General features: G+C 35.8%; 1 protein-coding gene across 1 annotated transcript; it reads left to right on the forward strand.

Moving 5' to 3' along the window:
* LOC138697007 (zinc finger protein 501-like) lies at nt 1–21,678 on the forward strand. Its single transcript, XM_069822603.1, has 4 exons — nt 1–186; nt 10,142–10,279; nt 12,762–12,823; nt 14,832–21,678. The coding sequence occupies exons 2-4, from the start codon at nt 10,148–10,150 to the stop codon at nt 15,535–15,537; spliced, it is 900 nt and encodes a 299-aa protein (XP_069678704.1). The 5' UTR covers nt 1–186; nt 10,142–10,147; the 3' UTR covers nt 15,538–21,678.
* The last annotated feature ends 1,987 nt before the right edge of the window (nt 21,679–23,665 follow it).

The raw sequence follows: 23,665 nt of genomic DNA on the forward strand, positions 1-23,665 counted from the left end.
CCTCCCACTCTCCCTCTCGCCACGCAAAGAAACAGCTCAGGAAGTGAGACACGGGCAGTAGTTAGAAAGAGAGAACAATACCCTCTTCAACATGGCGTCTACTGTCACGCCAACTATCTTATTGGCAGTGGTGAATGTTCAGTGACTGGTGCTTTCGTGTCGAAGTTTGTTAACGTTATTACTGGAGTGAGAAATAGTTTCTACTATTTACATAAGTCAGGAGATAGGTGAAGGAAATATTTTTAAATATTGCAAATTTGTGACTAATATAATATGTTGATCTATCACAATATTTCGTTTGCAAGGTATCGGCATGAACGACCTTCAGCTATAAATTGCGGTGTGTTTTAATTTTATAACGACACAAGGTGAAATTCTTGCAAATAATTAGACCTTGGCAATAATAACTTGTGATATATTCATTAATTTGTTGCTATTATACCTACTTAATATATAGTTAATTCATGTGACATGGTATAGATGGCAGAGATTGCGAGTGGAAGGTGACATAACCCACTAGCACTTAGGCCTCTCTTGTCTTATTGGCAATTTTATTGACTTGAACAAGGAATGACGGCTCTTCTGCAAGTCTGAACTAACCAAACCTAACCTGTTATTGACACTCTACTTTATGAAAGCTCGCGTTCTTATCAATGTAGGCCTACCTACCAAAAAGCTTACATGCAAGGTTTGCGATCCCGTCTCTGCCGGCCACCACGTTCACAGCAACTTTTCGTCCTTATTCCGGTGCGAAACTCGTCCCTCAATCTGTCTTTTGTTTACAGTTCCGTATGACAACTAGAAGTCAAGGATGTAGGCCTAAATACATACTACCTTTCTTTGGTAATGCAATTGTAAAGATGGCAATTGCCTGTTCCATTAATGTCGACGATACAACCGACGAATTTTGCCTGGAGTCATCTAGCGGACAGGTTCTTTTACATACTGGGTTAAACTAGCGTTGAGATAGTTCCGGTGATTTCGGAAGTGGAAGTAGTTGAATTTTTAAGGGTTGTTTTTTTTTTTTGTTTTTGTTTTTTTTTTGGAAATGCCGTTGATCGTATATGCATTGCATAACAAAAGCCCAAACTAACCAAACCTGACATGTCGCAGATTCGTATATGCAGAGTGTATATGTGGAGTACGAAGAGAACTACCTCAGGGCTTAAAATTCATCGTCAGGCAGCGCATTTTCGTTCCCAAACAAGGTAGGGAAGTTATCGGTTAGTACATCCTGGCCGTTCAGAGTTCAAACTCTGACGATAAATGTTTACGTCAGGATACTACGAAAGGTATAGTTCGGTACGTAATAATAATGGATCATGACAACTGTAAATGAGTCGCCCTCGGTAGTGTAGTTGGTATAGCGCTGGCCATCTATGCTCGAGGTTGCGGGTTCAATCCTGGCCAAGGTCGATGGCATCTAAGTGTGTTTAAATGCGACAGGCTCATGTCAGTAGATTTACTGGTATGTAAAAGAACTCCTGGGGGACAAAATTCCGGCACACCGGCGATGCTGATATAACCTCTGCAGTTGCGAGCGTCGTTAAATAAACCATAATTTAATTTAACTGTAAATGGGATTGCTACTAAATTCAAATGGTCTGTCCAGCTACTTTTTAACCACATAAACGCACTAAAACTTCGAAACTAGCGCGCTACAAAATATTAGTGCTACATATGGCAGAAAATATAATTAGATAATAATACTGAACTAGTATAAAGAATATATATTATACAACATAATAGGGTTCAAACCTGTGAAGTAACGGCTAGTGCGTCTGGCCGCAAAATCAGGTGGCCCGGGTTCGATTCCCGGTCAGGGCAAGTTACCTGGTTGAGGTTTTTTCCGGGGTTTTCCCTCAACCCAATATGAGCAAATGCTGGGTAACTTTCGGTGCTGGACCCTGGACTCATTTCACCAGCATTATCATCTTCATCTCAACCTAAGATGTTGATAAAGCGTTGTAAAATAACCTTCTAAAAGAAACAATATAATATAAACATGATACACATTAACTGTATATACTCTATATACAACATATGCAATTAATTCATGTAACAAAATCAGTTCCATTACAGTGAACAAAACATATATTCTGAGATTATGAAATTCATATCTTTCACCATAATTGACGTTGCATGACGTTACAGGGACACAATTATAAGAACAAAAATCAATATAAAAATTAAAAATATTTATATTTTACACAATATACAGGGTTAGTTAAAGGTCCCGCACCACCTAAATAACTTTTGAAGCATGTGGTTCAGTGACATGAAACTTGGTATGTGGGGATAACCATATATTAAGAACTCAATAATGGTATTACCGAATATTTTCTCATTTCATTCATTCATTTATTTTATTCCATAGATCTTACATGAGCAATGAAGCTTTAAGATGTGGAACAAGTCAAAATTTTACAATATTACAATTACAATTTTTATAAAGTTTTACAGTTTTACAATTTAGTAATTTTCTACAATTTTGTGCAATTTTTTACAATATTTTGGCGAGATGTAGTGAGATGGGGTGAGGTCCGAGGATTCGCCAAAATATTACCGGGCATTTGCCTTTTGGTTGGGGAAACCTCGGAAAAACCCAACCAGGTAATCAAATCAAAGGGGGGTAATCAAATCAAAGGGGTTGATGCCGGTTTAACCGGAAGTAACTCCAACTCTCTTATTTTAAATGAAACACCCAATATATATTTATGCTCGACTATGCCGAAATGTAGTAATTATACACCTGGTAGTAGCCCAAGTTCTTCAGTATCACAGCAATCAATAAACGTCATCCAGATCCAATCAGGGCTGGGCAATATTTGAAATACGAGGCGCATCCAGAAAGTAAGTTTCCCGATTTTTTCCCCTTGAAAGTAAACGTAATTAGCCGTGTCAATTGTGCATGCGTAACAGATCTATGACGTATCAATCATATGCCAGCCGGACAGGTCCCACCTGGTGCCAGTAGCGTGGCAGCAGTGGTCCGAAATGGAAGCTCTTATTCCTTCTCCCGCCACCTGCGAGGTTCAGTCGGTGATAAAGTTCTTTAATGCACAAAGCATTGCACCAATTGAAATTCATCGGCAGCTCTGTCAGGTCTATGGACCGAACATCATGAGTAAGCAGATGGTGCGTCGCTGGTGTAGGTAGTTTTCCGAAGGTTGTCAAAGTGTCCATTATGAAGAGCGCTGTGGGCGACCGTCCCTCATCAATGATGATCGTGTTGAGGTGGTGCGGCAGTGCATCATGGAGAACCGTCTCTTCACGATTACGGAGCTGAGCAGCCATTTTCCGCAGATATCGCGATCCTTGTTGCATGAGATTGTCACTAAGCACCTGCTGTTCAAAAAAGTGTGTGCCAGGTGGGTGCCAAAAAACCTGACACCCGAACACAAAATGCAACGTTTAGGAGCAGTACTGACATTTCTGCAACGGTATCACGATGACGGCAACGAGTTCGACAGGATCGTCACTGGTGATGAGACTTTGATTTCGCACTTCACCCCGGAAACCAAACAGCAGTCAATGCATTGGCGGTATAGTGGATCTCCGGTCAGGACGAAATTCAAACAGATGCTGTTGGTACGGAAAGTGATGTGCACTGTGTTCTGGGACAGGAAGGGCATTCTGCTCATTGACTTCCTTCCAAGAGGTGAAACAGTGAATGCTGACCGTTACTGTGAAACACTGCGAAAATTGCGACGTGCCATTCAAAACAAGAGGCGTGGAATGCTTACTGCAGGTGTTGTGCTCCTCCATGACAATGCCCGTCCCCATACGGCTCTGCGCACAGCAGCTGTTTTGACGGAATTTGGCTGGGAGTTGTTTCATCATCCACCCAACAGTCCTGATCTTGCTCCCAGCGATTTTCACGTTTTCTTGCACCTCAAGAAATTCCTGTCCTCTGGTGAGCGTTTTGGAAACGAAGAGCTGAAGACGTCTGTCACATGCTGGTTCCATTCACAGGCGGCAGAGTTTTACGACAGAGGGATACAAAAGTTGATCCCACGATACGACAAGTGTCTCAATTCTGATGGTGGCTATGTTGAAAAATAGCTGAAACATTGCTGTACCTGTTGCCAATAAATGTTTTAATTAATATTTGAGGAGAAAAATTCGCTCCGGCGCCGGGGATCGAACTCGGGTCCGGTATTAATTGTCAATATCACAGATATTATGCTGTAGGACAAATTAATAAATCTATAATATTATAATAAATGTTTTCCTGAAAGTGTGTGTTCTTTTTTTTTTTTAAATAGGGAAACTTACATTCTGGATGCGCCTCGTACGTTTGTATTTTGTAATTTGTAAGGATTTTCGAAAGTATTTTGTATTTAAATAGATAAAATTGATGTATTTTGTATTTCAAATACTCAAAATACTTTCTTCTTCTTCTTCTTCTTCTTCTTGTCCAAGTTTTGGATTTGAATTTGAAGAATGAACTTTCGTCTTATTTACCTATCCATTTCAGATATGCTAGCCATACACTTAGTTTTCTTGCCACAACTGATTTCCTTAATGCCATAAAGAAATCTCCAACAGCATCAATGATCCATCTCTCAACACTTACTAAATGTTCAGCATTATGCAATGCATCTAGGAGACCCAAATCCTCAGAAATTATATAAGAAGTCTTGAAATATTCATTAAAGTTTCCTTGCCCAACTCGATGGAATTCTCTTTATGACTCAGTCTCTCAAATATTGCAATTCATACACGATATAAACAGTATATGTGAAAAACTGGGATTGCCAACCTTCAAAGAAGTTGAGTTTCAATACCTTGAAGAATATTGTGCGGTTCTGAAACCCATTGCTGTAGTCCTTGATTTAATGCAAAATGAGAAGACGTGCTATTATGGCCAATTTTTGCCCACATTAATTTCCCACAAAAACAGATTACATATTCTGTTATCTAGTAATCTACGCCATCTATTGCAAGTAACTCCAATCCTAATAAGTTCGCTTTCATCAAGATTTAAAGCGATGTTTGATGTGACCCCAGAAGCAAATTGAGCTATTTTGGCAGCTTGCTTCCACCCATCATTTAAGATGGATCGCTACCTGACACTGCCTCACCAAATGATGAGAAAAGGATACAGAATATGTGTGTGAAATCAGCTGAGCAGTTCTCTGCTACACTTTTGGTCAGTTCAAACAATGAAGAAGATAAAAACAATTTTTGTGTTTTCAACTCAGTACACCAGACTTTGAAAAGCAAAAAGAAAAGAACTTGTCTACTGCGGAGTATGAGCTCATACAATTCTTCAATGGCAAAGGGACAACCCTGTGCACTCTAGAGAATTACCCAACAGTGAAACAAGCTTTTAGAAAATATAATACAAGTTTGTGTTCCTCTGCTCCTGTAGAAAGACTGTTCTGTTTTGCAGAATTTATTCATTCGCCAGCAAAGGATCCTCATCTGATGAACTTTTTGAGAAACTGTTGTTTTGAAAGGGAGCAGTAATTATTCAGATGTAGCATAATTTCATTGCTGACTAGGAAAAGGAAGAATGTTCAGTTACAGAGTTTATATAAAACTTCGAGATAAAAATACTTTTAATGTTAATATAATATTTTAGATTTTCAGTAATATTCTTATTTCTTTATATATTGTATTGAGTATTTGAAATACAAATGTATTTTGGTTAATTTTTAAAAGTATTTTGTATTTGTATTTGAAATACTTGGATGTCAGTATTTTGCCCAGGCCTGCAGATTCTGCTATGGAAGAGAAAATAGCAGACTTAGGGAATGCATGCTACGTAAACAAACATTTTACTGATTAGATACAGACAACTGAGTACCGATCTCTTGAGGTCATACTGGGAGCTGAGTATGGTAGGAAACATTTTTGTTTGATAAACGAGCGATGTCTTGCAATACGAGCAGCACAATTTGTACATAACTTACTTCACTTGCGAGCAAGAGGCAATGGAGGGGATCTCATCTGAGGAAGAGGAGAAAAGAGCAGACGAATTCCTTGCTTCAAATGAAATTAAAGACGTGTGTAAAAAGTGGGAAGCAGTACAAAATGTTGTTCAAATTCACCACCCTGATAAGGTTGTAGCAGTGCATGCGATAAATCTTTTAATGACAACACAATGTTGCATTTCTGTAAAATCCTCAAAACGAGGCAAAAGCAGTTGTCATTGGATAGGTTCTTGGTCAAAGCAAAAGATTCGAATCAGTCAAGCAGTCAGAAGTGATTCCGTTAGTGATAGTGAAAATATTTTGTTTAAATGTTTAAGAAGTTTACTAGGTAGCAAAACAGATATGACACTCAAAAACAAAATAGCCTACAGTAAAGTAATGTGTGTTGGACTATTGTATTGAATTTCATCTAAATTATACTGTATTTTATATGAATAAAAGGTTGTGAAACGAATTAATCTGAGTTCGCATTGGTTTTTTTGGGGGGGGGGGGGGGGAGAAAGTCACTTTGATATGCAAGTATATTGGATAAGAGACCTTTTCAAAACGAATTATGCTCGTAATCCAAGGTTTAACTGTAATTGTAACACTAAGATAAGATTATATACTTACAATATAAAGTTGAAAGTCGTTCATAAACCAGCTACTGTAAACAGAATGCAATATTTAACCACGTGGAGCCTTAATTATTATTCTTCAGGAACTGGACATAATAAATAGAAAGCAAAGCATAGAGATCGTAGGTTATGAAGATGCCTCAGTCCAAAGATATCACACTTAGGAAATGTGAAATTAAATCTTCTAGTAAAATTGGGAATTGGTACAAAATTACCCTGATTGGTACAAAGTTACCCCAAATGACTATGTATATTTCTGTTAATGAATTTTGCATTTGACATAAATGATGCAGCAGTATATTATTACTGTTCACAGCCACCAGCATAGCTCAGGCAGCAAGCATATTTGTGTAGTGATAGTGTTGCACTTGAGCATGAGTTTGATTCCGATTTGGGTTGATTACCTGCAATCACATGGCGAATCTTCGGCCTTATTTCGCCAAATACCTTTTCACTGTGACTAATGCCATCAATGCTAAATAACCTCGTAGTTGATATAGCATTGTTATAACCTAGTAAAAGTACTGTTCACAAGAGTAATCAGTTCAACATAAGAATTCTCATGAATTTAGTTACAAATAAATCCCTTACATCTCTTATTAATGCTGATTTCAATTAATTCTTCTATGTAATTGCGATTAAATGGTCAACTTTTACTGTAGGAAAAGACAATTTTTTTGTTACTTATGGTGGAAGGAAAAGCACATAATAATACAAAACTCTTGTGTTGGCTAAAATATGTTATTAATTCCATGTTAAATTAGTTAGCTATGTACAGACCCAGAAACAAAATTTGGCTTACTGAACATGTGCAGTATGTTATAAATGGAACTTGGAAAATTCAGGTAGCCCAAATTTTGTTTCTGGGTCTGTACAGAACATTACACAAGAATACAGTTATTAAATATCCCATACAGGTGGTGTAGTCCAATAGTTTCCAAATGCTCCTTCTCTTGGGTACCTAAAAGACAGTGTAATATGATGATGCAAGCTTTTAATACATTTCTTCAGTAGGGTTGAAAGCCACCAGTGTAGCTTAGTCGAGCAAGACGCTTGCCTGCTGATCTGTAGTTCTGCTGGGGTGTGGGTTCGATTCCCGCTTGGGCTGATCACCTGGTGAATTCTCGGCCTTATGTCACCAAATACCATCTTGCTATCACCAATCCCATCGACGCTAAATAACCTAGTAGTTGATACAGCATCGTTAAATAAACAACTAAAAAAATAGGCTTGAATTTCTAAAGTATTTTACCCTTGTCAGAGTTTGGCCTTGTACCTTAAGTAATTTCAACCTTAACACACTGTGCATTATTCACAAAAAGTGGGGAGATCCATCTCTGTGGAGTAATGTTAACACGTCTGCACATGAAATAAGCAAGCTGGGTTCAAATCCTTATTGGGACAAGTTACTTGGTTGGAGTTTTTTTTCTGGGGTTTTCCCTCAACCAATTGAAGCAGAAATGCTGGGTAACTTTCGGAGCTTGGACCTCAGACTCATTTTGCCTTCATTACTTCATCATCATTCATACAATAGCTCAGGTAAAGTTCACGGTGTGACGTGCTGTACTGTACAAGAAGGTAGCAGTTCGGCTATCCAATCATTCACAGAATAGGATTGGTACGCACAGTAAGGCTCAAGTTGCAGAGCAAGTCTTTGGGTTCCTTCTCCATACAAAAGAAAAAAAAAAGTAGAGAGAGTGACATGTAAGCAGCTGCTGTTACAGATTTATACCTTGTCTCTTATTGGTTAGATGTCACATCTACACAGATCTCAGTTCACAATATTACTAAGTATTGTATAAATGCATTTATTTTTATTTTCATTTTTGTGTCGAATGTTTAAGACTTAAGAGGAAGTGGACGAAAATTCAGTTCTTACCCACCAAAGCACATTGTGAAATGAGACAAATTAAGGTCTACTTATATGCAAATTATGTAACCCCCCCCGACTAAATGTACCAACTTATTCGAATGGTTTTAGGTAAGTTTTAGCCTCAGTTCTTTTTTGTAAATTGCTTTAGGTTAAGTTTTATTTGTTTAGGCCATTTTCAATTTCTCGATAGAAATTAACTTCGAGAAGCTAAACTAACGCAAAAAAAAAAATCATCGAAAGAAATTAAATCGAACATGAGGAAATCAAAGCTAACCTGAACAAACCAAAACTACACCTAACCTAAAAAACCAAATCATATCTCAGCAAACGAAAAAATAATTAAACCAAACCAAAAATAATGATTCTGCAGATTATGTAAGCTAATCAAAAATAACCTAAAACAACCTGCGCACATCAGAACTTCCTGAACAAACGAAAACATGCTCTGATTTTCATTACTATATTACATCTTTAAACTTAATTTTAGGTGAAACTAGCGCTGAGGTAGTTCTGTGATTTTGGAAGTAAACATCGGAAGTGAAAATCATTAAATTTACAAGGGATTTTTTTTTTTTTTTTTTTTTTTTTTTGTGGAGGTGCAGTTGATCGTGTATGCAAGGTGTGTAAGCAGAGTACAAAGGGGACTACCTCAGCGCTAGTTTAGCCCAATATAAATCTATGATGAACATTTATTCGTAATTTTTTATTTCTTTGGAAAGTTCACTCTCTTGTATCTGTGAAAATACAAAAATATAAGCCATCTATGACGCAGTGTCTATAAATACAGGATTTTGGGCATCCCATATAAGCAGGGTGCGAATTAACAGTGGGGATTTCCCCCCCTCCCTGTTGGAAAGTTATCCCCCTCATAAATTCATACTAACATCCTTGCCAGGGATAACTTCTACCCCCCCTCACAAAATATAATTGTTTTAATAAGAGGATACTTTATAAAGTATAAAGTAAGCAAAGAAAATAATATTGATGCATTATCATCACTGGCAAGCTGACAGTAATCAATAACTTAGGAATTACGCATCTTATCATAAGTCTGCTCTTTTTGTTTTACTTTTTTTTTCTTTAGTAGGTTATTTTATGATGCTGTATCAACATCTCTGGTTATTTAGCATCTGAATGAAATGGTGATAATGCCGGTGAAATGAGTCCAGGGTCCAGCATTGCTCATATTGGGTTGAGGGGAAACCCCGGAAAAAACCTCAACCAGGTAACTTGCCCCGACTGGGAATCGAACCTAAGCCATCTGGTTTCGCGACCAGACGTGCTAGCCGTTACTCCACGAGTGTGGACTGCTTGCTCATGGATATAATTATTATTATCACGATGCAAGACACGCAACTCAGTGCGACCAAGCGTTGAGCTGTATCAAATGAGGATAATAATTTTATGCATAGTATTCTCTACCTAGGAATCTATTCCCTCCCCACCCCTCTCCCCCATCAGAGATCTTAATTCGCACCCTGCATATAAGGTCCATATGGGACAATTTTTGTTCTTTAATATGGGACACCTGGCAATCCCATCTGACAGCAATGCAGCTGAGATGTACAAGTATTCCAAAGAATGTGTTTTTATAGCAGGAACTTCAAAATACCACTGTCTATTAAAAGCACCTGAAAAAAGTGTAACAATGTCGAAAATTCTCTAACTGTAATTACGAACTTAAATGTTCTTTCCTTTTTACATTTCAGTTAAAAATGAATGCAGAAGATGAATTTGAAAACCAGATCTATTTATTTTCCTCGCATAATGAATCAAATCCCATTGATGCAAAAGAAATTTGTAACCCAGTGTTTATAACAATTCCTCCAACGGAGTCTGAAGCCAAGGTGAGTTTGTCTCTCAACCAATAATACATTTATTTTTAACCAAATAAAACAATAAAGGCAACTTCTTTAAGAATAAATATTTAACTTAGTGAGTCTTACATTATAGTAAAGATTAATTAGTTGAATTGAATGTGTTTAAAATAGTGGAATGACTTTATACCTTAAAAAAAATTTGAAGGTAACCTAATTTGAGTGCATCTTTTTAGTAAATACGTAATGACAAAGATACTTTCCATGATGCTTAAATCAAGTAAAAGAATGAAGTTGATGACAGTCATTCCCACATTTAAATGTTTGATGCTTTAAATGAGTTGCTTACGATATTTAAGGAGCTTCAGTATACTAATATGGAGATTTAAAGTTTTTTTTTGTATACTAGCTATATTGTTTTGTTTTTGGCAAGAGGATCAAATCGTAAAAGATGTCTCATATTTGCTTAATGTATCATGCAGCCACAGTTGTCATGCAAAATTCAATCTTACTCCATCCACAGCTTACTTTTACGCAATATTCATATAATTATGCTATATAAATAGTATATATGGGAAGTGATATTACTGTGCAGATTGAAGGGGACAATAGAATACATTAAAATAAATAAAAAAATCTATTATGTGTTTTCTAATTAAGTGCATGGCTAATTAGAAAATAAGCTGAAAGTCAGTGTAGTTTGGCAACATCACATCACTGACTCACCTATGAATACACGCACAAATTCGGTTTGAACAACAGCATTCTGTCCCTTAGTCACCACAGTAGGGTTGCCAAACATCCTAATGGCAAGAAATAATGATAGGCCTACATGTTAATATTTTTTATTTATTTTGTAAGAAAACCGTCCGTTTTATTGAAAAACTGCAAAGAGATTAATTGTTCCTTCCTTATCAGTAGGGCCAGAATTTATATACACAAGCAAAGTCTGAAATATGCATAATAAAACAATAAATGTGCAAAGACATGGAAAATTCAAACTTTGTTAAGTATGCGCCATTGTTCCTTAATGCAACATTTCAACTATGATATGATATATTTCGTCACAGCACATCTTTACATGTAATGGTGTACCTCACATTTCTGTATCCGGTGCCAATATTAACATATTATTTGCAGTACACATCTACACAGATATTCCCAATTACGCTATGTACCTTTTTTGTTACTTGGTCAACCTCCCCTTCAGTATTTCTCCTACATTTCATTTGCTATTCTCTATTTGTTCATTAATCCTAATATATCTAATATTATATACTTCTTTCACACCGCCCTTTTCCTCTAACTACTATTCACTAAAATCTCAATTTCAGTTTTTCTCTATAAATTATTATATTGAATTATTTGACCTATTTGTTTTTTGACCTTTTATTCATTTACTGTTCCAACGTTCAAATGTTAGTACTAATTTTATGCTGTCACTTGTTCACTTCTCTTAACTCTTTCTCACTATTTTCACTCATTCTTATTTGTGCTCACTTTCACTTTCTCACTATTCTGCTTCCACCTAATCCATTGTCACTATTCTCACTTCCTATAAATACTTATATTTTATTCTATACATCTGCTTATACACTTTCTCTCTACCCTATACTTCTCGATCTTTTCCAGTTTCACTTTACTTGCACTTTTTGATCATATCCCCACTATTTTTTTTACACATATCAAATATCCTCAACTGTCGCAAGTTCTGACCTTTCTTTACTGTTCGTCTCTGCCTTATTTCTATCTTTGTCTTTCTATTTATTTCTTCTTCTATTCCTCTTTTATTTTTCCCCCCCAAGCTTTCACTTTCACATACTAGATTTCCACTTACACTTGCACCCTTATTCTTTTCACTACTTTCTTCCCTATCACTTCCTGACTCTTGATTTCTCTTTTTATCACCCCTCGCCTTTTTTCTAACGCCCGTGTTGCTTGTTCCGTTATTGTCAGCATTCCTTCTGGAGTGTGCTAACCTTACCATCATTGTATGGAGACTAGGAATCCGCTTACGTTGTATGATCGTGTTACTGTTGTCTTCTCCTTGCTGTGGCATCGTCTTTACACTTCCTCGTACGTCAGTACGTGGGTTCCTGAACTCCTTACTATTCGCTCCTGTTACCATGTGTTGATCTGCGACAATCACTTGTTCCGTCCTTGAAGTTGGGATGCTTTTCTTCTGCTCCTTCCCTCCGCTTATGTAGCTAATGTCGACTCTCTGTTGCCTTCTCGTTGCTTCCCTCTGCAAAGTTGAGATATGTCCACTGTCCTCTTCCGTTCTTCTCAGTCCAAATTCTGGATGATCATTCCTCAGGCAGAACCTTTCAACTATATTTTCACACTCTTAGGATATTTAAAAAGCTGCAATTCTCTTACAGTTCATATAGGTGGCTAATTTCGTAAATTCGCCATCATTCTGTGGAGATGGGAGAGTTATTGACATACATGAGATTGTTAACTGTTCTCTTGTTAGATATGAGGCTGTTTTAAATGTTTGTATATTTTTCAGAATGAGTCCCATGGAGAATTAAGTGATGAAGTTGAAATGAAGAAACAAGTATATTTTGTGGAGTAAGTAATATCTTCACAACTAATACAATTTATTCTGCTCCAAGTGATCAGCATGTCTGACTACGAAACTAGCAGGCCTGGGATCAAATTCTGGTTGGGACAAGTTGCCTGGTTGAGATTTTTTCCAGGGTTTTCCCTCAACTCATTAAGAGCAAATGCTGGGCAACTTTCGGCGCTGGACTCTGGATTCATTTTATCATCATCATCATCATCCATCCTGACTACTTCTATTTTCATTTGTCATCTTATTATATGAGGCTAATAGAATCCGACCTAATGTGTGCCCCAAATTCAGAACAGGATCCATCATAATAATCGCCAAAAAGTAGGTAGAAGCGTAAATGGCAACATATCAATACACATGGCATTAGAAAAAAAAAGACAAATAAAAATAAAAAAAAAAAAAGAGAAACTATATTATGAATACACGAGAGTTTTTATATATTAGTACATTTTAATTTGTAGTATAATATGCTTAAAATATTGAATAATTGTCAGAGTGTATATTGTTTATTGAAGGATGGGGAATTAGTGTGCTAACCACATGTTACCCACATACTGGTTAGATAATCGTTCACTTCTGCTGAGGAATGTGGACGTGAGGCCAGCAGTTTGCTTGTAGACCATGCCCCTCTGTGGGCTGTCATGCACAAGGTTATTCTCATATGATAGTGTTTTAATTGTCATGCTGAGACAGTTTTATTTGGTAATTCTTTAGAAGTGATCTACTGTTTCATGTTCCCCCACTACAAGAAGCATTTGGCCAATGGGGAAATAGGTGCAGTTTTAGAGTATGGGAGAGAAGCAATCTGTGAGATAAAATAAACATTTCATTACTAGATGTCACTTGCATTTATTTTCAATTCTGTTCTCTCTTCTCTTTCTCTCTCCTCTCAACTCTTCACATTTTCTCCAATTCTCTCCCATCTCTTCCTCCCTCTCTCTCTTTCATCTCTTTTTTCCCGCTCTGGTGTTCCTCTACTCAGAAGGTACATTTATATACAACCTTTAATTATAATAATTATAAATTCCTCATCCTGAGGTAAACTTGCACAGTCAACCTTTCGATTCACGGTCATGGTTTTATCTACTATACTATCATAGCAGATGGTTGTAAGATTTCAGTTCTTATCTTGTCTAGAAGTCCAGGGGAAATGTTTTCATTGGAAGGGGTAACATTAATGTAATGAAAGGAAATTATAGGTAGGCGCAAGATTGAAGAGAAAGGGGTAACATTCCTGGTAATCAGTATTAATAGTGTAATGATGGAGTGCAATGGATGTTAGGTGAAATTGTCCTATTTAGTAATTTTAAAGAGTAATAACAAAATGCTGAAATTTTTATGTGACCACATGGTGCTGAAAATTTAAATTACACTATGTTTTATTTAATGACGCTTAACAACTGTTGAGGTTATATCAGTCGCTGGTGTACTGGAATTTTGCCCCACAGAAGCGCACTTAAATGCTATCGACCTGGGCCAGAATCGAACCCGCAACCTCGGGTACAGAAGGTCAGCACTCTACCGACTGTGTCACCGAGGCTGACTTGTGGTGCTGAAAAAAGAGAGGAAACTTGTTAATGTTGTGGTGAAGGCTTACAATTGCCGAAAAGTTGGCTCATTTTTCGTTGTGATAAGCAGTGGATATGGTGCACCTACATCCGTCCATTAGAACATACAGATAAATATTTTCCAATTGCTATATTGAAAGTATTTGCAAGTGGAAACTAAAATGACGTGTTTACCGATGTATAAATTTCGCAGAAGGCAATAATTAAAGAAAATATTATATGTCCTTTGTTGCAATTCTTCTAGAGAATTATCATTTACATTTGTTGATGTGCATTCAAATAGACGCAATCTTTAAATTACAGTGCACTTACTGTGATTGTAAATATTTTTTATAATATGCAGTCAACAATGAAACCATTTATGTATAGTTAGGAGTTATTTCAACATATCTATGTTCGATTTACAGTTATTTAATGCTTGTACAATTTGTTGTAGTAACATTGAAGTTGTTGACCTTGAAGGGGAGGAACCAGTTGAGAATAATTTAATATCAGAAGATGTGGAAAACAGTTTTGAGGATCAAGAGGAATACGTCTCTGACAGTAATTTACTACATATAGATGTTTTATGCTCTGAAACTTCAAATCAGTCACAAGAAAATTTGATGAAAAAGCAAGTGAACATTAAAAAGAAGAAGCAATTCTTTTGTGAGGAGTGTGATGAAGTATTTACTCACCATGCTAGTTTGTCGAGCCATCAACGTCTCCATGCTGGAGGAAAGGTTTATAATTGTGATATCTGCACAAAAACATTCTTAAAATATGGTAATTTTATTCGTCACATACGAACCCATGATTTATTGAAAGAATATGCATGCGACTCATGTTGTCAGGTTTTTCCTAGTCATTCAATTCTTTTGCAACATCAAAATACTCATGAGGAAGGGTCGAAGTTTAAATGTAAAGTTTGTGATAAGTTATTTCAAACCTTAAATGAGCTCAGATCTCATAAGAGTTCTCATATGTATAAGTGTGAGGATTGTGGGAAAAAATTTTCTCGTCCTGCTGTTTTTGAAAAACACAGGGGAACTCACACAACAACAAATACATACTATTGTGAAGAATGTGGCCAAGCATTTTCACATCGTTTTGCCCTAGCCACTCATCGTCGAACACATGGAGGAACATTTGCACTTCTGTAAATAGCATTCCATATATTTCTTCAGAAAAAAAGGAGACCTGAACCCATGCATGGTAAATAAAACGAAAAGATACAAGACTTTAAAATAACAACTAAATAAACTGGAAAGAATGAATAGATGTTTTCTATTTGTATACTGAATTCTATTTGTGTACTGTACACATACACAGTAGTTACACATTTTCTATTTGTGTGCTCTACACAGAATTATATGTCTGTGCTGTACACAACAGTTCACGAAACATGTTCCAATAATTTGTATCAATCAATGCAGACGAACCATAGTTTCACTCTTCAAGTTAAATACAATGCTGAATATCAGGTGTGGATAGTCAAACCTTGTCAAGATTCTGAAATGTACAGAGAATGATAAGTAAAGGATAGTCTTCTATTAAGTTAGGCACTAGTTTGTTATTTCATTTACCAGGCAAACAGCTTCAGTGCATAAACTCACTGATAAATATTAATGGCAGTAGAAGTAAAAATTTGGTTGAATATACAAAATAAGTTCAGTAACATTGTAGCAACAATCTCTCTACTATGTGTGAGTCCTTGAATTCGTTCTTCTGGTTAATTCTAGTTAAGAGAGTTTCTTACAAACAGCCACTACAATATACAGGATGAACCTTAAGTAATATCATTAATTTCAAGGAGTTATTCTTCGATATATTTCAAACAAAAACGTTTAATAGAATTTTGCTCGTTTTTGCTTCCTTTTCGAGAAAAAAAAATTGTTTTATGTAAAACATTTCATAGCATGTTTTGGGAAAGCCATTGGTTTAATTTCCAGTATGTTCAGTCAAAGATAACAATGTATTATGATAGTAAATGATTGAAAAAATTTTAGTTTTGTCCTTTAAATGTGCATAAATTTGATCCGAACAAATTTAACATTTTAAAATTCCTTTTCAGAATGAAAAGTTACATTTGTTCAGATCAAATTTCTGCACATGTAAAGGACAAAACTAAAATTATTTCAATGATCTATTATCGTAATACACTGCTCTCTTACATTGAGTGAACATATTGGGAATTAAATCAGTGGCATTCCCAAAACACACAATGAAATATTTCATATAAAACAATTTTTATCTTGAAGAGGAAGCAAAAACAAAATTTATTTTTTAAATATCTCAAAGAATATCTGTAATTAATGACATTACTTACGGCTCAGCTTGTATGCAAGCAAGAAGAGAAAAAAAAGGCAGTCCTTGCATAAGAAAGGAAAGTAAGGGAATTGTGAATTTAAAAATTATCGTTAAAATATTGTCTTCTCTTAGCTTTAATAAATCACAGTTACTAACCTTCATTTTTCTGTATTTATCCTGTTCTTGAACTCTATGAACGTGTCAAAGCCACAGACACAGCTCAAGTGGTAGCACATTTGTCTGCTGATTTGGGTCTGCATTCAGACGTGGATCTGATTCCCACTTTGGCTGTTTGCCTGATTGAGTTTTCTCAGAGATTTTCCCCAAGTATAAGCTGAATGGCTGGTAATCCTGTGGCAAATCCTCAGCCTCATCTCTCCAAATACAATTTATCATCACCAATCCCATCAACACTAAATAACCTAGTAGTTCGTACAGTGTTAATTGATACAGCGTCATTAAATAACCAACTAAAAAGATGCATATGTTAAACATCACATAGCATTAATTAATTCAATATCCACCATCTGAATGATTTCACAAAGATTCTAAGCTTCAACGAAATATATGTGCAGGAATACAATATTTTGTGGTTTATGCTGTTCGTACATCCCATACCACTTCATTGCAACAACACAGTCTTGCCTGTTAAATTGAAGCAACATATGCATCACTGAATCAACTCATTTACCGACCAAAAACTCCTCAAAATGTAACGATTTTTAACAGATTTGAGGACTACTATTGAGGACCTAGATACAATAACAGCGTAAGTAGATTTAAGTTATTTTGAGAAATTGAAAGACAAAGTTTTAAATTTGAATAACTGAACAATAAACACTAGTGCGAGGTTAAATGTTACACAGATTATTGTTAAAGTTTTTACTTGAATATCTTGCATGATTTGAAGGGTACTATAAATAATTAAATTTTCTTAACATACGCTGTTATTGCATGGAATGCACAAATATTATTTAAATACAAGTTTTGACTAATTTATCAAATGAACACGAATACACTGTGATTGAAAAACAGGTTTGTATGATTCTTTGAGTTAATTAACATGATTATGATTCAGTTTAACATTTTTATTTCCCTCATGAATTGTTACAATTAGATTCATTTTCAGAACTTTCTGACTCACAGCGCACAGTTAAGATTCTTTCATACCACTGTACATTTTCAGGTTTCAAATACTTTGTTAAAGAGAGTACATCAGCTCTTTTTTTTTTTGTGATTTTACACTTGGATTCTTTACATTATTTAATTTTAACTCATTGTAAGAGAGAAATTTAACCTTCTTATTTATGAACGTAAATGGTTGGAAGTTTGCAGTGTATGTTTGAAATCCAGAGACGTAGTCATTGTGATAATGAAGTTTCACATATTTCTGAATTGAAAATTTATACCCTTTCGCAGTAGATACTCTTAGGAACAATGGTTTGAGTGCTGAGGCCCAATCTTTTATCAAGTTGATTGACATACATCCAAGAAAGGGTACTGTATTTTTTCTGCTCACTTTCATTATGTTGATGTACTTTTCAATAGTTTCTATGTTTTTAACCTGAACATCCGAATCACTACAATTAGATACACTAGATTCATAATAATAATTATTATTATTATCACTTTTATGCACTATTCTCGCACATGGCTCTCTAGTAGGCGCCATTTTGTCGTATTCATGCTGTAGACGAGGTATCAATTTTGTTCCATGCAATAAGAGCATAGCACATAGCAACCATTTCTGTAAGCTCCTGACTTCTAGGAGCTGCAGACGGAATTAAGAAGTTTATCAAATGGCAGATGGTTTAAGGATTTTGAAAATGACGTTTATGCAATAACAGCATGAGTAGACTTACGCTATTATTGTATCCAGGTCCTCAGTCGAAACCTTAACATCCCCTTAGATATGTTAGTGCAGAAATACCAATCTGTTATAAAACATATTTTGGTGCAAAAGACTATAGCCCTTCAGTGGATTCCTTTTCACTGAGACATGAGAAACATAAACAGACAAAACAAGATACTGAAACTCTACAGAGGTCTCCACGAAATATTTCCTACAGATCATCTTCACTTTGTATGCAATATTTCTGCTAGTAAAAAGAGGTCTGAATAAAAGTTATAGTAAAATAAATCTGGAGGAACAAACTATTCACCATTCCTAACAATACTTGCTGTGAAACTGTTGATCTGTTCTGCTTATACAGTTAGTCATGATTGTTTAACATCCTATCCATAGAATTGGAATTTAATAAGTCCATCAACACGATATAATGAAAACTGCTACTTGGTTCTAGAAGAAACTTCGATGAATGAACAACAATGGGAAACTAAATGGCATCAATTTTTTATTTTTCATCTTTTCGTGTTTATATATTATGTGTACGTTTGTGTTTGGGTGATGAAAGTGTCAAGCTTCTTATAGTGCAGTGGAAAAATACTTGTACTTGGTATAGAAGAATCCAAGAGTCTTCCAAACCTTCAGAGTGTCTAAATATATACTCGTATTACTGACATGCTTTATTGTGCTTCCTCATTACACATATTATAGGGAAGAGATTGTGATAAAAAAAAAAAAAACTGATTTGAAGATTTTCTCAAACATACAGTTACAAGTTCTCTGATATTTAAAACGTTTTACTATTGTCATCTGTCTGTACAGTCTTTTTTCCATTTCTTCATATGTTATTTGTCAATATTGAATATGAACAGCATTCGTCCATAGCTCGGAAGAAAAAGTTTTTCAGAGAGATACCTGACGACTGTGATAATTGTAAGATAACAGTACTACTGCGTAAAAAGTGACTATTGTTAGGAAATGAATCTTCAAGACTGTTTGCATCCTTTTTAAATATTGTTACTGTGTTTGTAATTATTTTCTTATAGTTTTGTTCTTAATTGTTCCTCAGATAGTTTTAAACGAACTTCTTAAGAAATCAGACTGCATATACATCAGGTCTTCCCCTTGGCTTGTTGTGTGGCCAGTGTGCTATAATTATGAGCCTTTCGCTAGTAAATTTTAATCCACCTGTTATTTACAGTAGACTTGATAAATTGTGACAGTCTGGCTAAACAAAGACCACATCTGTTACAAACATGTCCCTCAAAATACCGAAGAATTCTTCATATGAAAAGTTAAGAATTTACAGGGATACAAATTGTAGGATCACAGAGGTTATAAAACACGATTCACAATGCAATTACTGAAGACGTCATAATTTGTGGTGATTGAATAATTAGCATTGTATGCATAATTGCATTCTTCCTCCCTCAGTCTTACAGTTTAATATTTCCTAAGTTTTATGTTTTCAAAGAAATATGGCCATTGATTTTGAGAGCACACATCGCACAGCATACTCCAATATCTGTTTCGTTAGAAGTATTGCCAACATCTTCAATAATGACTGTATTCATATAATCTCTTGAGATGGGATTACACCGTCATCAAAGAATGTTGAAGACTGATAGCACATACAAAAATTCATTCTTGCAACATTTTCTCCACAAACGCCATTTCATGAATATCTCAGAAGCTTTTGTTCAAATCTACATCTTACATTCACGACATGGTTGGTAGGATTGGGTATTTATATGCAGACTTCTAACAATGAGGTCACAATAATTGTTAAAAGTGGGTGCTGGTTCTAGAAAGGCATTATTTCAGAATTCATTCCAGTGGAAAGTCAAGAAACACTTTGTATAATTAGCATATATGTCAGGAGTAAACTCCAGAATCCAGTTAATTTTTCCAAAAAATTGTGGAGACTAATATTATTAAACACTTCAATATTTACACATGTAAAATTTTAAAATACAAGATTTTTTAAACATATGGTGGTATGTAAATGTTCTGTACACTGATAGCAAAATACTAAGAAAATACATTTTTGTACATTCACTAATATCATTCTTTGGTATAAAAACACAGATTGGCAACAGTGAATAATATAACAGGTATTTATTTATTTATTTATTGTACAGGAATTGAATAAAAACTTGCTATATTTACAATAATATCAAAGTGCCATATACAGAATATGAAGTACAGGGTGGCGGAGATAAAAGTAGCCCTTGTAAGTATAGAGTAAATACAGAAGCAAAGTGCTGAAAAGGACTCACCTTATAGAAAATGTTGAAAGAGACATCAATATACAGCTGTGCACGTCTAATCATGTTCAGATTCATCCGGCCTCAATAAAGCCTTTTGTGCGAATTAAAGGAAATCTTTCTTTTTTGGAGTTTGCACAGATCCCATAACGTGCCACTTTTTAACCAAATCCTGTATTACTCTCTGTGCCAGTTGTCCTCTATCTGGAAACTTGTCCCTGAAAATTTCGCAGGTTTCCTTAATCGAACCTGTTCTCACATACACTTCCATAATTTCCACTCTTTCTTGTATCGAGTAAGTCATTTTGCATAATGCGAATATACACGTGTAATTCGACTGATAACTGATGAAATACTGATAGGAAGAATGCCAACAATCGATTATTGCATGAAATTGTTCGTTGTTGTAGCTATTTATTCATTTCATCATGATACAGTACAATAGAATACAATAATGGAATTTCAAGCAGTCAAAATATCGCATTCACATTCAAATGGGAGGCGGGCTATTATTATCTGTGCCACCCAGCATATACACATATATTGAGGTTATTTCCTTTGGAATTCTGCAGCCAACACCATGCAGCTAGAAGATCGAGCTACACTTCCGAGGGCTGGAGAATATGTAATTTTTGTAACTCATCTGAGAGGGTACTGAACTTTGCTTTTGTTTTAATGTATGTTTTTATAATGTGTATTGAAAGGACACTATACTGTGCTTTTGTTAAAGTGTGTGTGGGTGTGAGGTCTTGAGTTTGTCACCAATATCTAGAGGTCATTAAACTGTATTACGCTTGTTAATTTGTTGAAGTGTTTATTTCTTATGTAATAATAATAATAAGTACACATAAAAATAATAAAAATTATGTTTGAAGATGTAACTGTGGTAGTTTTGGATTATGTTCACCATGCTCCCTGACTAACTCTCCATGATATTTATCAGAAAACCTAAATGACAACATTTCAAAAGCAATCTCTACCAGTGGCGAAGCTACATTCATGCAACTGGGTATTCTAAAGTATATACATATATATCTTTTTTTTTACATAAACTCCAGTCGGGGTGTTTTTTGCTCTGAATAGATGTCGATGATGCGTTCTTTGAAGATGTCATCCCTGAAAAGACTGTTTAACAAACCCTTCTCAATAGCCAGAGTAGGTACTCAAATTGCTCAGTCTAGAATCTGACATGGAGTTCCTTTAAAATGTCTTAACTCTCTTCAATGCACTCATACTTCGTTCACTCGACGCAGTAGATACAGGGAAGGTGAGAATCAATCTTATGAGCCGCACTGTTTCTTGATAGATTTTTTCTAGGCCATTGTTAAAAAAATATTTCAGCAAAAAACCTGCAGGCAAATGCTTTGTTTGGTCAGAATAAACGTTTGTGATCCATGTTTTTAAACTCACAAACATGCACTGGAATACCGCTCTCACTTCACCACCGCGTCGTTATTTAAAGACGCTGCTGCTAACCAATAGTCATGCTCCTGCGTCGAAATGTGCCATTAGAAAAAGTTCGTTTTCACGTAGTATTCTTTACCAACCGTTAAATATATTTTCAATTTCACATTCGTTTTGGCAGTTAATCTAATTCGAATTCTATACTATAAGTGTATTCGAAATACCGAATCCACAGGTGATTATTTGAATAAAAACGTAGACCCTAAGTGAATAATTAATGATACATGATAATAATGAACACATCTGCACTTTACGGAAACAGACCGACGAAAAATGAATACTGCCCTATTATTTCTCACACACTGACAGACTGCAGCGTTGCCAATTGTGGCCGATTTCGGTAAACGTAGCTTTTAGCTATATAGTCCAATGGCAAAATGTAGCCGAATGAGATTCGATCGAATGACTATTTGTGAATACTCTCAATTTTATGTGTAAACACGTTCTTCTATCAAATTTTATTTTCTCACACTCTAATAGTCATAAGAAGTTTCTCGCTTCCGCAAAAAATTACGAAAACACAATAGAAAATTTAAGGTAGGACTGAATTCCGGACACAGCGACCATTATTTATGGCAAGGAAAGCTTTGGTATTTTCAGTTTTCTTTTCCTGTTATGTGAATAGCGCCCATTGTTTAACCATCAATTCTTGGATTCATGAATTCGCCGACACCTGACAGTGTCTTTATTGGGAGTCGCCTATGCAACAAAAATGAACTGGCCCTAAATTAATGAATGACATTTCCAACACATCCGCCTTCCAACATTGTAACTATAGCATTGGTCGTGGATTCTGTGTAGGCCTATTACTCTCTGAATGTGTGTGGCTTCATTTTGGTATTTGTAGCTGAATTTCGGGACGTTTGCAGCAGAAGCAGACTCTGAGATTGGTGCTGCTGAGTCTAGGCTCTTCACAGAGCTGTCTAGCATTAGTGACGTATGCAAGCACTCCGCTTGGCGCATGCGCATATGCTTTCTCTAGCCGCTGCCGTGAGCCTGGTTTGAAGCAGTATCAGCGAGTAGCCACACTGTAGTTACGTGCTGGTTCCGCGCCGAGGATCTGGCGTCAATCCTTCTGTAACTAGACCGAAAACTAGAGATTTCATTTACCTATACCAATGAAAACAGGAAAATATAAATGCGCTTATTTCTTCAAAATCCAATGGGTAATCTAAGGCTCACAGATTACCCTTCAGCTTCGCCCCTGATCTCTACAGGAGGAACTGAAAGGCAGTATTCTATGTAAGATGGGATCGATTTTCATTAGTGATCTTTGCTATATAAATGACAAATTTTTACACAGATGCCAAGAATCATATATTTTGAAATGGGCAGAATTTGCAGCAAAAACTGAAGTTCACATTTCATTCTGTTTGCTCTGTTAGGCATATGCATTTAGTCAGT

Source organism: Periplaneta americana, chromosome 1 (genome assembly GCF_040183065.1).
Source record: "Periplaneta americana isolate PAMFEO1 chromosome 1, P.americana_PAMFEO1_priV1, whole genome shotgun sequence".
NCBI lineage: Eukaryota > Metazoa > Arthropoda > Insecta > Blattodea > Blattidae > Periplaneta > Periplaneta americana.